This window comes from Lathamus discolor, chromosome 4 (genome assembly GCF_037157495.1).
Source record: "Lathamus discolor isolate bLatDis1 chromosome 4, bLatDis1.hap1, whole genome shotgun sequence".
Lineage (NCBI taxonomy): Eukaryota > Metazoa > Chordata > Aves > Psittaciformes > Psittacidae > Lathamus > Lathamus discolor.
Genome location: NC_088887.1, coordinates 66,746,802 through 66,760,165, shown reverse-complemented (window position 1 = coordinate 66,760,165; position 13,364 = coordinate 66,746,802). Strand labels below are relative to the sequence as shown.

The following is a 13,364-nucleotide window of genomic DNA, read 5'->3' as shown; positions in this document are numbered from 1 at the left end:
GGTGCTGGTTGCCCCTGAGCAATCTCAATTTGGGAAATACTTCTGGCAGGATAGCTCTGCCCTTGCAGCCCCGGTGAGGCTGTCGGGGTCTGCCTGGCTGAACCAAAGGACTGTCCTGCCGTCACTCACTGAAGTCTGCTGGGAAGGTATTGCAGAAGCTGAGATTGCAGAGGCAGCAGCAGGTCATTGTAGGACTAGACCTGGGAGGCAGGAAGCAAAACCTGCATTTTAATGTGCATATGGTCTGTCCCCCCAGCAACAGTCCTTACGTAGAGCCTCCCAAGGAGATTATTATGCTTCTGGCAGGAATAATCCATGCTGGGCAGCTGTGCCTGCTGTGACTGCATGCTTGGGGAGTGCTGGCATGTGTGCGGATGCTGTTGCTCCAGGGTGGAAGCACTGCAAGGGTGAGCCAAGCACCAGGGGAAAGTTACCCCAAGCAACGAGTGCCCTTTTCCTGAATACATGCTGTTCTCATAAGCATTACTGTGAGCTTCTTATGGGGCCATTCAGTCCTGTTACGGAGTTGTCATTGGCCACATTGTCATTTTCCATGTTACTCCTATTGCCTTGTGAGAGCAGGGGTGCATGGATGCTCTGAAGGAGGATGCCTGTGCTCTTCCCATCTATGCACTGGCTCTGTAATTCGGGTGACTGGGGTGCTAGCCAGAGAAACACAGTCTGCCTGTGTGTGCTGGGGAAGCAGAGGACTTGTGTTTGCTTTTTCCTTGAAAATCAGATGCTGTTAATGTGTAAGGGTCTAGACTGAATTAAGTAAGGGCATGCCAAACCCTGAGAAAAGGGGGCAATTAAGGAAACTGTTGGTGATTAAATTGTTTTTGTAAGAAAATACATAAAGATAATGTAATTTTGATGGTCTTACTCTCATTAATGTCCTTTTCACAATTTCTAGATAAATTCTTTCTATGTCTGTACATAATATGGACAACAGAAAGCACAATTCCTTAGCCCTCAAGTGCTCTACTGCTACCTAGACCATCCACTGAACGCTGTGCATCTGTGGGACAAGGAAAAACAGTGGGAATGCCACCAGCACGCTCCCTCTGGTTACTACTGTGTGTTAGCAGCTGAGGGCACCACATTGTCCAGGTGAAAATGTTCAAGTTTTCAGTTCAAGCCTTAGAAAAACTGGAAGTCTGGCTTTAAAACTGAAGTTTACAAATTATGTATGTTTATGGGAGTATTTGTACATGTATATATACACATATACATAAATAAAATCTGGCTTTGAAACACTGAGGGGAATCCAGTATACATCTTTCTTGAATAACGGTCTTAATTGTTCGCTGCACACTTGCTGTGATTTGAAGAGCTGAACCTTAAAACATTTCAAGCATGACAGGGCTTGCAGAAATACTGTGAGCTGGCAGCATGGCAGCAGCGTCAGTCTTGCACCTTGGCTGGCTGAGATTCACTCCCTGATACTCAGCCAGTGTGACACTCCTGTGCTCACCCGAACTTCACCCTCTTTCCGTGTCTCTCCGTATTATGTGGTTGCTGCCATCACCTGGCACTGGCACTGCAGGCTTGAGAGGGGTGGCCAGCCTCATCTGCAAGAAGTTCCTGTTGTGCCCCTCCTCACCACAGGCTTCTGGCACCTGGTGAGCAGGGTCCCCTCAAACTGCAAAATGCTGCTTGGGTCTAAGAGCATTTTGTTCAGGTCTCCATTTTCCTGCTCTGCAGCAAGTGCTGTTGGATGATGTTGGCAGATTGCCCACTGTAGGACCTTCGTAGTTTGGAATATTTTCACCCAGAGACAGGGGGGAAGAGCAGTAAAAATCATACATCCCCTCTCCACCAGTGCAGCTGTGCTGACAGAGGCGTGCTTTTGTTGGCTTCGTTAATGTCACTGGGGGAAGTGGTACTGTTAGACTGGCAGAGGAATTCCCTCTCTGGCATATGTTACATCCACACTGAGGAGCGATGCCAGCATATCTAGCAGCAGAGCTCTCCCAGTGTAAACAAACCCTGAGTGATTGAACTCCTGAAGCTTGTGCTGCATCAAAACAGTGATGCTGCGTGGGAAATGCTGCAGGGTTTATGTGAGAAGAGCTGCACAATCCCTACCCACCAGTTCCTCTCTGCAGGGGAACCTTTTTAGACAGGTTCTTGCCAAGCCCTGTCTGAACGCTGCCCACACCTGGGGCAACACTTCATCTGGCTTTTTCCCCTCGCTGGCTTCAGGGAAATACTTGTCTTCATGTGGGCACCTAATGCTGGCACCCTTGGAGCTCCGCAGCGTGAGGCTGATGGTACTGCATGGGGATGGTGACAATTGCACACTCACTGATTTCCTTCTTTTCTTTGAAATAACATGAAAACAAGCAAAGCCACAGGAATTAGGAGTTCTCAGCATTTAGGAAAGACTGGAAAGATGATTACTCCTGCAGCTGCAACTACACCCTCTTATGTGCATATGTAAAATTGTTCAGGCACACTCACTTACATGTGCTCTGGTAGGACTCCTGCCTAGTTCAATTCAAAAGGTGGGTCTGCAAGTAGATTGTAATTGCAGTTGCAAAGGCAGCTGTCAGTCGTGTATTTACTAAGTTTTATGTGCTTGGCATTCTCAGTTTCTTAATGCTGACTTAATGTAGTTTTTACGTGAAATATAAGAGCATAACAGAAACTTGAGAAAGCAAAATTACAGTCTGGAATGTCCTAGTGCCCTTAACTCGTTTCTATCTTAGGGCTTGGTTGAATACCCACCTCCTGGGAGTCAGTTTATAGACTTTGATGGGAATTTGATAGGGGTCCAAAGGAAGTGACAAAAGTAGAGCTCTTCTGTTGCAGAGAATGTACTGTTTTCCTCAACATTGTTTAATAAAGGTGCAAATCTGACAGGATGAGCTCAAACAGCTGTATCAGGTTTGCAGTATCATTTCCACAGGACAAGTTAAAGTAAAAAAGGGGCTCTAGCTGTTGTGTAAGATTCAGATAACCAGTTTATCAAGGCTGCCACAGATCCAGCTGGCATTTTAACCTAACTGTAAATTTTCTTTGCAAAGTAAGCTGAACTGAGTTTTTGAGGGCTATTTCTGATACAGGGCTGAAGCAGCTAAAGCAGAACGTCAGTGTGTTTGAATGTAGGTCACTGTTAATGAAGCCTGGTCAAGCAGAAGACCATTTCTGAATGTGTGCAGGGTAAGAAAGAGTTGGAGGGGTCTTCAGTCAACCAAAGTGCTCCTGGTTCCTGGTGCCATATTCATATATTGAATTATATTATTGAAGTTCCTTCTACTTGACACTCTCAGAGGACAAACACAAGCTTGGAGTACAGGATAAATGCTACATGCATAAAAACCTCCCAACACAGCATATAGTTTCAGTAAACATAATTATTTGCTAAAAGATGAGTGAGAAGGGATGAAGTAGCAAAACTCAGTTCTCAGAGCAAAATGATTCCTGAGGAAGATTAGTATATTCTGATGGCATTTAAAAGAGTTTCATTTGTTAAAATACCGCAGAAGTGACTTCTAGTCGTAGAATATGACTAGAAGTGTGGAAATACAGAAGGGTGGAAATTGAGGAAGCATGGAGCTGTGGCTCATGAGTTGGTCTGGCCCATTGGACAGTAAAAGAAGGGTGGTGGGATAAGTTTGTGTGGTAGGGCTAAATGTGGGACTGGAATTGCCGTCGTGGCTGTCATTAACAGTGGTGTCCAAGGGCAAGAGGTCTGTGCTAAATTACTTCAAAAAAGTGGGCAGCTGTCACTCTCAGTGAGGATGCACTTTGAGTTCTTCCAAAGGACTCTTGTAAGTCCAGGAGATGACTGGAGTTTGGAACACTAGGCACATGAAGACTCACTGTGTTCCAAGGCCCACAGGGGGTCAAGAACATAGGTGAGCTCTTGCTTTTGCCTTTTGCTGTGGCTAGGCTCTTGGCTAACTTGAAAGGCCAGGTATACTTCTCAGCATGTAAGAACTGTAGAGCATATATTAAGGCACCTGCCTTTCCCTTTGTGCTGCGTGCAGCAGATGAAGTCTTGTGTGAACCCTAGAAATTTAAAATTTGGGCACCTTAGTGCATGGTGTGTAGGAACTTAAGTGTTTTACAGAATCTAGCTCTTTTTAACCATGCTGCCTGCCTGCCTGCCTGCTGTGTTTTCAGAGCATGCGTTTCCTCATGCCAAAATCCAGACCTAGGCATGGTAACTGCTGTGTGGCTTATTGTTGACAAGTTTGTGGGCAGCAGGTTTTATGGCTGGGAAAAGTCAGTACTAAAGAAAGAGATACAGTACTGCAGAAACAGTGTTGTGTTGAGATCTGGTGCTCCACCAAGACACCTGATTCTAAACCAAAACTGCATCTTGCTGAGAATCCTGATCTGTGCTGTTAGTTTAATTATAGCATCCTGCTAATGTCACCTAATGCCACCAGCAAGATGAGCCATCCATGAAGTGGTTGGGCTTAACTGCAGCATGCTCCTTACTCAGAGATGTGGAAGATGCGAGCCTTCAAAGTGCACCTATGACTCCAGCTGTCCTGGGAGGAGCATTGGGCTCCATCCACAGTCATCTGAGCCCTGCTCTGTTCACTGGCTATGGAGACAGCACTGCACCCGCCATCAGTCCCTAGCAATGGATGCCTCTTCAAGAAGCAGACGATGTCCTCCTGTGCAGCTATGGAGGATGTCACCGTGATACCACTCTTCCTTTTCCATCCCTGCTGGGTGCAGTTTGTGAGGGCGGGTGCTCTGGGACAGAGGATGGAGCAGGAAACCTGAATGCCTCAAGGAAAGGGCCCTGCAGGGAGCAGGAGCTGGCTGGAGGTGACAGAGCTGGGAGCCATAGGGAGGCAAGGAACCTGCAGGAGCTGCTGGACAGTGGATCAATCACCTTCAGCTTCACAGCCCAGGTTAGTGAGAATGGCCTGTGATTTTTTTTTTTTTCTTAAATCTCATTTTTATCTCTGAACATAAAGCCTGCTGACAAACCTCAGCCTGCAGTGCTTCTCCAGGAGGTGTTTGCCTCTGGGCCACCGTGCTCCACCAGGGGTCTGGAAGCTGGGCTCCTGTCCCAGGGTCTGGAAGCAAAACATAGCTGCCGTGGGACCGAATGTGATCAAAAGGACTCTTCCATTAGTTTTGCTGTAGTGTTCATCTGTAGTGTTTTTACTGATAAGATTGCAGTGGTGCTCTGTGTATACAAGCTGTTCTGAAACCTGGAGAGAAAACTACTGGTGCAAGGCAGATCCTGTGTAAAAGGCTCCAGGCAGGATGAACAGGGTGCAGGGAAAAATGTTTGGGCATGTTGTGAGAGGACAGTACCCTCATCCACCCTGTCCCTACAGCACCTCCCTTTGGGATTGCATTCTTCTGCGATGTTCCTTATAGTGCAGGGTTCCCTCTTTATGGGATTCTTCCCCTAGTATCCTTACTTGAAGGCCAAGTCTTTGAACTTCAGACTCAGGTCAGCTGTACTCCCAAACAGAACGCTGTTAAGTGTCTCCTGGACATGCCTAGTAGTTTGCAGCTATTGTCATGTTCTCTATTAGTTTCTGCTTTCTAGTAACTGGGATAGTCTTCTTACTTAGTAAACCATGTTGTATGCACTGTATGTCATGCTAGATAAATGACTGTTTTTTAACTTATAGATAATAGCCTTGCTGTCATTCAATCTCTTTCTATTTTCTTCCTGGTAGATTTTAATTTGTATTTAGAGACCTTATACATCTCTCTTTGACCCATTTTTTTCAACTTATTCAGGAGACAGTTACAAGTAAAGAGTTAGTTTCCCATACATACAGGTGAAGATGTCTTTTACTTTTTATTAATTTCTTGTGTTCATGCATTGCAATCAAAGGACTGTGGTGTTTTTGGGGGGCTGTGTGTGTATTGTTTTTTTCTTTTAAATTTATTACTTTACACATTCCGTGCTTATTTTCTTCATATACTTTCCCTGTCCAAATGAACTAATGGTAGCCTTTTTCATTTGTTTTCTGAGACCACCCCTGTCATACCTTTTTTTGATACAGCCTGTCTCTGCATTGCCCTTTTTTATGCATGCTGCTGTTGATTGAAATCATAGATATAAACTGATCAAACTACTTAACTAGGTACCATCTGTTTGTATCACACGTTGTTCTCCATGTTTCCTGGCTGGCGGAAAATGTACTCTGTTCCTTGATAGCTGCAGTGCATCGCATAAGTGTCCTCACTGAACTAGCCATGTTTTCCAGAGCTACTCCCCAAGAGATTAAATCCTAATCAGAACCTGTCCCTGAACCACAAAGATCTGGTTTAAACTGTTCCTCTTCTGTGTATTACCTTCTGCTTCTGTCTTTAAATTCTGCTGTGGAGCTCCGATCCCTAATTAAGAATCTGTCAGGTCCCCCTGGAATCCTTGTCTTTTCTAATTACTATTAACCTTTTTTTATTTGTATTACTAGAGCACTCAGAGGTTCCAGTTGGACACTGAGGCCTCTTTGTACTAGGAGTCATACAGACATATGAGAAGAAGAGCTCCTATTAATGAACTGTTGGTCTGTGAAATCAAGAGGATGAAGCAAATACTGGAGACGAAAATATGTAACCTCTTTATTCTGCTGGCTTTATGTACATTCAGTCTACTTTTTATTTTGCCAAGTAATTTTGGAGTATGACCCTACTTTAATTTCATTTTATTTATCCTTTCTCTCTGAATGTATTTGCCATCTTGCAGGCAGATTAGGATTGACCTGCTTGTGGTCTGCTTGTGTTATCTTCTATTACATTCTGAATAGTCTGTGAGGCTGTAACTGTGGTCTAAGAGAGAGGTCATGCGCCTGAGCTTCCTATAACTATATGTAAAGAATGTAATATACCTTAAGTGTGATTTTAACACAGGCTTGGCCTGTATAATGGCACTTCGAGATGCTTTCAAGGGAGCTGATTTTGTTACTCATGTCCCTCACTGTGTTCCTCAGCCATCTGTAGGAGAAGGTTGCCAGAATCACAGTAAGATTTCCCAGGTAAATAACTTAATGGGTTGGCTTCTTTTTATGGGATCATTAACACTTTAAATTTCTAGCAGGGTGCAAATGCTAAGATATTTTTACATTCTTTACCAGTATGCTTCTGTCTCCTATTGGGTAAAAATGCCACTGTAGCCACAGAGCTGAGAAAACGTAGCCTGCTTCTCGTATTGCCTCTGAAGTCTTTCTCCTTGTTTTGTGAGAGAAGAAATGGCATTTTGAAAGATTTACTGTAGCTTATGTTATTCTTTTGAGGGAAGATGATTTTTAACTGGAAACATGCATTAGAGTGCTGGCAGGGCTGAGGTCTCACAGAGGTGTATTTTAGTGTATATGTAATTTAAAATTCCAGACCTGACAGAGGACAATTTGCAGGGCTTGGGTTTTCTTTGCTTGTTGTTTTTTTAATCTTTAATTGGAAGTTTTTGCCCTCCTCTAAGATGTCCCTCTTTTCCCCCCTCCCCCTCCTTTTTTTCCCCCCTTGGCATAATTCCAGATTGTGCACTCTTGCATGAATTACGTGCAGTTTCTTAGGAGGTGGTAGTACATATATCTGGGTTTCTTACTCTTATTGAGTTCTATGTGTAAGGTATTGGGGACTTTGGGAATGAAGTGTAATGAGGCAAGACATTTGTTTCTTTTAAGAGAAATACAGATTTACTGTGATTTCTTGTTAGAGGATATTCTTGTTTGGAGAGTGGAAGTAATTTTATGAAAAGAATGAAAAGTGACCTTCACAAATGAAGTAGAAGCAACCAAGAAAGTGGTGGGTGCAAAAAAAGGAGGTGAGGAAGTATGGACCTATAAAGGGACATAAACCCCAGTTGTTATGCAAGTAGTTTAAGAAAAAAAAGTTATAATTGCAACTGTATAATTATTATATAAATATTAGGAATGTGGAGGAGGGAGCATACTGGAAGCATTAACATGGAACTGCTAATAGGATTCTGAGGAACCTATTCTAAGAAGGGATGTTGGCATGATTGACTAAGCTTGAGATTTCTAACTAGAGCTAAGAAATAAATTGACTAATTCAAAAGCATAACAAGCAAGAGGGATGAAGCTCATGATGTTTCCAGGAGGGTTCTCTCACTGTCTTTATCCTTTCCAAACTTACTGAATTTATCTTTTGAGCTGCTGTACTCAGATCGGACTTCTTTGTCATTCCCTTTACATTTTAGTATAGTAAAAGCATTGTTCTTTACCCACAGTGGTTTATCATAATGCCAGACAATTTGAGTTTGTGCATGTGTGTGTGTGTGTGCATGTGCACACTTCCTTGAGGAAATTAAAATTCTTAAAAGTCCTATCACTACCAAATTCCTTGTATTACTAAATAGTGGCTTTTATTTAAAACTCATTGGAATATTGTGTTTAGAAAATTATGGTGACTTGTGTTTTAAATTTCTTTGTACCAGGTTCTCCCTGTCATGCTGTTGTATTTGTAATTTTTATGGTATCACAGGGCCAGAGATATCTTTGATATTATATAAATCTATGTAAAGGTGCCACCTTGGTTTCAGATTGATGCAGTGTTTGCTGTCAACCTTATGTGAAGTTTGCAGTGCTATAGAGGTGCATTATGATTGTGAGTTTATGTAGCTTTGACATACATGTGCATCTAAGGACACTTCCAAGTGTAATGCATAATCAAAGGACATGACACCATGCATTGACACCTTAGCTTCCCATGACTTTCAGTAGATTCCTGTGCTAGGCTTTCCCCTTCCAACGGAATGAGGTGACACGGGCTGCAGGTCTGGTTATCTCCCAGTTTGAGCAATGCTCTGTTTGCCGAACTGCTTCATAGAAATCAGTGAATTTGTTGTGAAATATTGCTTATGTACACACAGAATCACAGAATTTGCGTTAAACTGTAATAAGTTATGCTATGGCCCTGAAGCCCATGGAGCTGGCTGCTTTTCTGTGGGAAGTCTACACTGTCAGGGTAGGGGCTAAACTGGAGGCAGGTTGAACTGAAGGCAGCATGAATATGGCTTCAGTAGCAGCTGTGTTGGCAAAAGCTCTTTTAAGTTCAGTCAAGGTTTTCCTCTTTGTGAAGCTGCTTTTCTTCTGGGGTAGGAAGGGACTGCTGTTTCATAAACTGTTGATAAACAAAGCTCATTAACATCAGACCCCGGAGTTGGTAGATTAACAACTGTAGGTACTGGCATTTTTCCATCGAGATCTTTGAGACATTTCTGATGGATTTCCTTGTTATGAAACTGACGCTTAAAGGTGAACCCAAGTCAAAACCAGGGTGGCCCTAGCAGGCCCACAGACCCGGGGCCACCCGCTTCGTGGGTGTTTCACCCTGCGCACAGTCGTTCCTTACTGCAGCCGCGGGGCGGGGACGCCATCCCTGGGAGGGGCTGCCCCTGGCCACCGCTCAGCCCCGGGACCGAGGGACCGCCTCTCCTCGCCGTGCAGACCAAACCGTTAATGACACTGCGGCGTGTGGATTATCATTAGTAGTATTAATTACAAATACTAAGAGTAGGGGTCCGGGCGCGCTCTCGCGGACGTCCCACGCGTTGCCTCCACCGGCCGGGCCTGGGCCTCCGCCTGCAGCCGGGGCGGGGCGGGCCGGGCCGCGCCCCCCTCCCTCCCCTTCCCTCCCCTCCCCTCCCCTCCGCTCAGCTCGGCTCAGTACAGCTCAGCTCGGCTCGCCTCCCCTCGCTTGGGCAGAGTCGCTCGGGGCCGCGCCTGGCCGGGGCACCCCAGCCCTCACTCCTGCCCGCCGCCCCCTGCCCTCACACGCCATTTCCTGTGCTCCGTGTTTACTTCCCGGTTCAACCCCTTCAGTGGAAGCGATCGGCGCTGCCGCCTGCGGAGGGAGCGGGAGGTGAGGTGAGGAGAGCGGAGCCGAGCCGAGCAGAGCCGCTCCGCGCCGGCCCTCGCGCTGAGCCGTCCGCCTCTTCTCTTGCAGGTGTACCCGGAGCCGCGGACGGAGGGCGAGTGCCTGAGCAACATCCGCGAGTTCCTGCGGGGCTGCGGTGCCTCCCTCCGCCTGGAGGTGAGTTTGAGCGGGGGGTGCTCGGTTCGATCCCCGGGCCTTGGGGTTTCCCTGCTCCTCTCTGCCAGCCCGGTGCTGCGGAAGCCGGCGCTGCCCTCCCTTTGTGCCCGGGGATGCGGGGCCGGCCGGTGGCGGGCGTCTGACAAGATGGTGGCTGCCGCCCCTCCCCTGGCTGCGGGCCCGGGGGGCGGCGGGGGCTTCGCGATGTGTCTGGGTGGCGGCTGTGCCCCGTCCCGGCCTACATCGCGGCGGGTGGCTTGGCTTTCTGGCGGCGTGAGTGCGGGATGTGCGCTACCGCGTGGAGGGGGCATGGAGGGGCCTCCTGACCCCTTCTCACCCAGCGCTGAGTGGGGTGCACCCCCTCTCTCTGCCAAGGCAACGCGGGGCTCCCTCTGTGTGTGTGTGATACTGGTCTGATTCTGGGGCTGGTAAACCCTTTGCGTTTCTGTTCAAGTGGATTCTTGGTAATAAACGTTTAAATTATACCCGTTTTATTTCTGAAACTGACTGAAGCACTGGAGATGGCTTATAGAAATCAAGTTGCTAACAGCCAAATGAAATACTAATTGAAAGAAAACGGGAGGCACTGTTCTTTCTGTTAAAATTTATGTTACATAAAAGCTCAGCAAACTGCCATATTTTTCAGAACATGCATTCACAGGGTTGCAAATTAGGTAGTCGTATGTTACCAGTATATTTAGCTATAGCAAGTACATACTGCTGTCGAGTTTACTTGATGCTTCTGTGTGGGAAGGAACCGATGCGATTAAAATCAGGTTCCAGCTTCTGTGCGTTGGAAAGTGAGAGGTATTATCATTTCAGTTCTCAGAGGCAATTTTTTTTTGGTGGAAAAAATGGTTGCTAGCGCTTCTGAGCTCGAATTAGTGAAGTGTTGCCTTAATTAGTTCTCAGGTTCTTACAGTAGCTCTGGTTCTGCCTGTGATTTTGCTAGGCAGTAACAGAATATCATTAAAAAGATTTTGATTGCTTTCCTGAGGCCTCTGAATACTCAAATACCATTAATTTCACTAATGATACTTGCAGAACTTGCAATTAATCTTGGGTCTGTCATGGGGAAAGATGGAAATCAAGACAGCTTTTAGCACTGTTTCTTACGAAAGATGACCTTACGTTCTTACCTGCTTTTCTTCTGCCTCCAAATAAGCAGAATCTTCTAGGATTTGTGGGGAGTAAAAACAAATTCAGAAATACTCAGAAACTAGATTATGGGGCGAACTGTCTATTAAGCCAGTCATTCCTTTTTGCCTTAAAGCAGCTGTCTCTTCATTTGTCTTTTCTGGGGCCGCATTAAACTTTTCAGTTTTGAACATCCACGTGTAAGAGCTGATCTAACATTCAAGTAGTAGACAAGCACGAGCTAGAGGAACTGGGGAGGGAGGCACTTCAAATCTCAATTCAGAAATAAACTGAGTATTGCAAATGTTAAAGCAAAAGCGTGGAAAATGTACCATTAGTATCCCTTCTCCCCCTTTACTCATTCCCTACACCAAGTCTCTCAGCTTGAAGTTTTGCCATTGTCACTGGGAATAGTCATGGAATTGCAGTTCAGTCTCTCTTTTGTAGTTGCAGAAAGCTTTTCTCAGCTCTTTTCCTCAGAGTGACAAGAAAATGAAGAAAAATGATTAAAAGAGATGATAATTTTGGTCTTACACTCAGAGCCTAAATATTTTTGGGCACAGTCAGATTGGTTAACCTGGCCTCAGGGGCTTCTCAGCAAGACTGCCGGAAACTCCTTTCTTACGTGGAGTTAACTGGCTGCAGTAGCTTCCAGCTCAGCATGTTGGAACAGGAATTACTCCCAAGCTACCAGAAGGATTCAGAGTCTGGCAGGAAGGGGCACAAATGCTTGGGCTTATGGAGCCTCCTGCATGTGTATTTACAGCTTGTACGTTGGCTGTTCCCTGTTGTTTTCTCATTAATTTTTCCAACCCCCTAGCTGCGGTCAAAGATGAGAGGAATGGCAACCTGAATTCAACCAGTGAGTAGCTGGCAGGGGCCTCCTGGCCATCCGCTAATCCTGCGCTCTTTCTCCTGTCTCCTTTAACAAGGTGTGAGTCAGCCCTTGTGGATCTCTGCCTTTCTCCTTGTGAGAACTGGGGAGATACCATAGCTCCTTTGTGCAGCACCGACGTAATGCTTCCTTAGTCGCAGTCAGTTTTAGAGATTGCATTGAGCAAAGAGTGTGAAGAGTGTCTCTGGAAGCAGTGAAGGGGGGAGGGGGGATATTTTCAGAGAGGGCAGATGAGCTAATGAAGAGTTAATGGTGAGTATAAATATTTGACAGAGTGGTGGGTATGTATGTGATAACCTTAAATAGTAGAAACATTTGGATGATACAGGCATCAGAGAAAGCTCTAGAGTGGGGTGGGGAGATACGACCTTGTTCCGTGCACTGATCTGGTACTTTTCCTAGCAGATATTCCACAATGTGGAGTTCTGCATGGCTTTACAAGGAATGCACTTGAGCCTGTAGTTAGATCAGGTGGTTTGTGCGTAATTTTGGGAGTAGGATAGAAACACAGTACTGGTTTGGTTAGCCTGGCTTCAGCATTGCACAGGCACTACTTCTGGATCTGAACTCATCTTGAAAGTAGTAGAATTGTATTTTTATGAAGCTGTGTTTGAGCACCTTGCTTTGCTGGAGCTCTGTTGCAGTTGCAGCTTTGGAGATTTTGTTGTGGCATGTTTGGGACCTTGGTAGACTGCCATGGTTAATGGAAAATGGGACCGCAAGAGATGGCTTCCTTGAGATGCCTTAAGATGTGTCCTTTTTTTACAGGACATGTTCACTGTTGTCTACCTCCCCTAAAAATAACAGGTGGAGGTGAGAAGCTTTGGTTTAGAAATACTGGTGTCTGAAAGGTGTTCTTCTTCCTCTTACTTCCCAGTAAGTTTGGGCTGTTAGAAAGATAATAGGATATTCAGAAAGGATATTTCAGATTGTAATGAGAAGGTTTGCTATAGCTCAGAGGAAACGAGTGGCTACCTTCCCACAGCCCCCAGTATTTTCAGATGTTCAAGTGTTCAGAGAAGAAAAAAGAGCACTTAATCTGGAGCTTGCAACAGTCCTTTGTAAGATGAAATCTGAAAGCAGAGCAAGTTTCAAGAAATAACCAGAAGAATGTTATGGTGGTGGTTTTTTTGGTTGTGTTTTTTTTTTTTTTTTTTTTTTTTTAATACGGGTTTTGTGTATGCAGATGCAAATAGCTGGGATCTATTAATGAAAAAATGATCCTAAGATCTCAGGCAGAGACTGAATTTGTAACAGCATACTGTTTTTCCTTTCTGGAAACTGTTAGCTCTTGCTTAGAATAATTGTAGTGTTTAGTAGTTTATTCTGCTCTGAAGCTTCA

At 45.3% G+C, this 13,364-nt stretch overlaps 1 protein-coding gene across 4 annotated transcripts in view; it reads left to right on the top strand.

Moving 5' to 3' along the window:
* Positions 1 to 13,364, top strand: part of ARHGEF7 (Rho guanine nucleotide exchange factor 7) — a 123,275-nt gene that overhangs the window by 5,470 nt on the left and 104,441 nt on the right. For 2 of the 4 annotated variants that reach the window (XM_065677911.1, XM_065677904.1), the window contains exon 2: positions 9,904 to 9,990. In XM_065677911.1, the coding sequence (XP_065533983.1) occupies positions 9,904 to 9,990 (87 nt within the window). Of the gene's footprint in view, positions 1 to 9,613; positions 9,825 to 9,903; positions 9,991 to 13,364 lie in introns of those variants that run through there. The other 2 variants (XM_065677910.1, XM_065677909.1) reach the window with 2 other exon arrangements.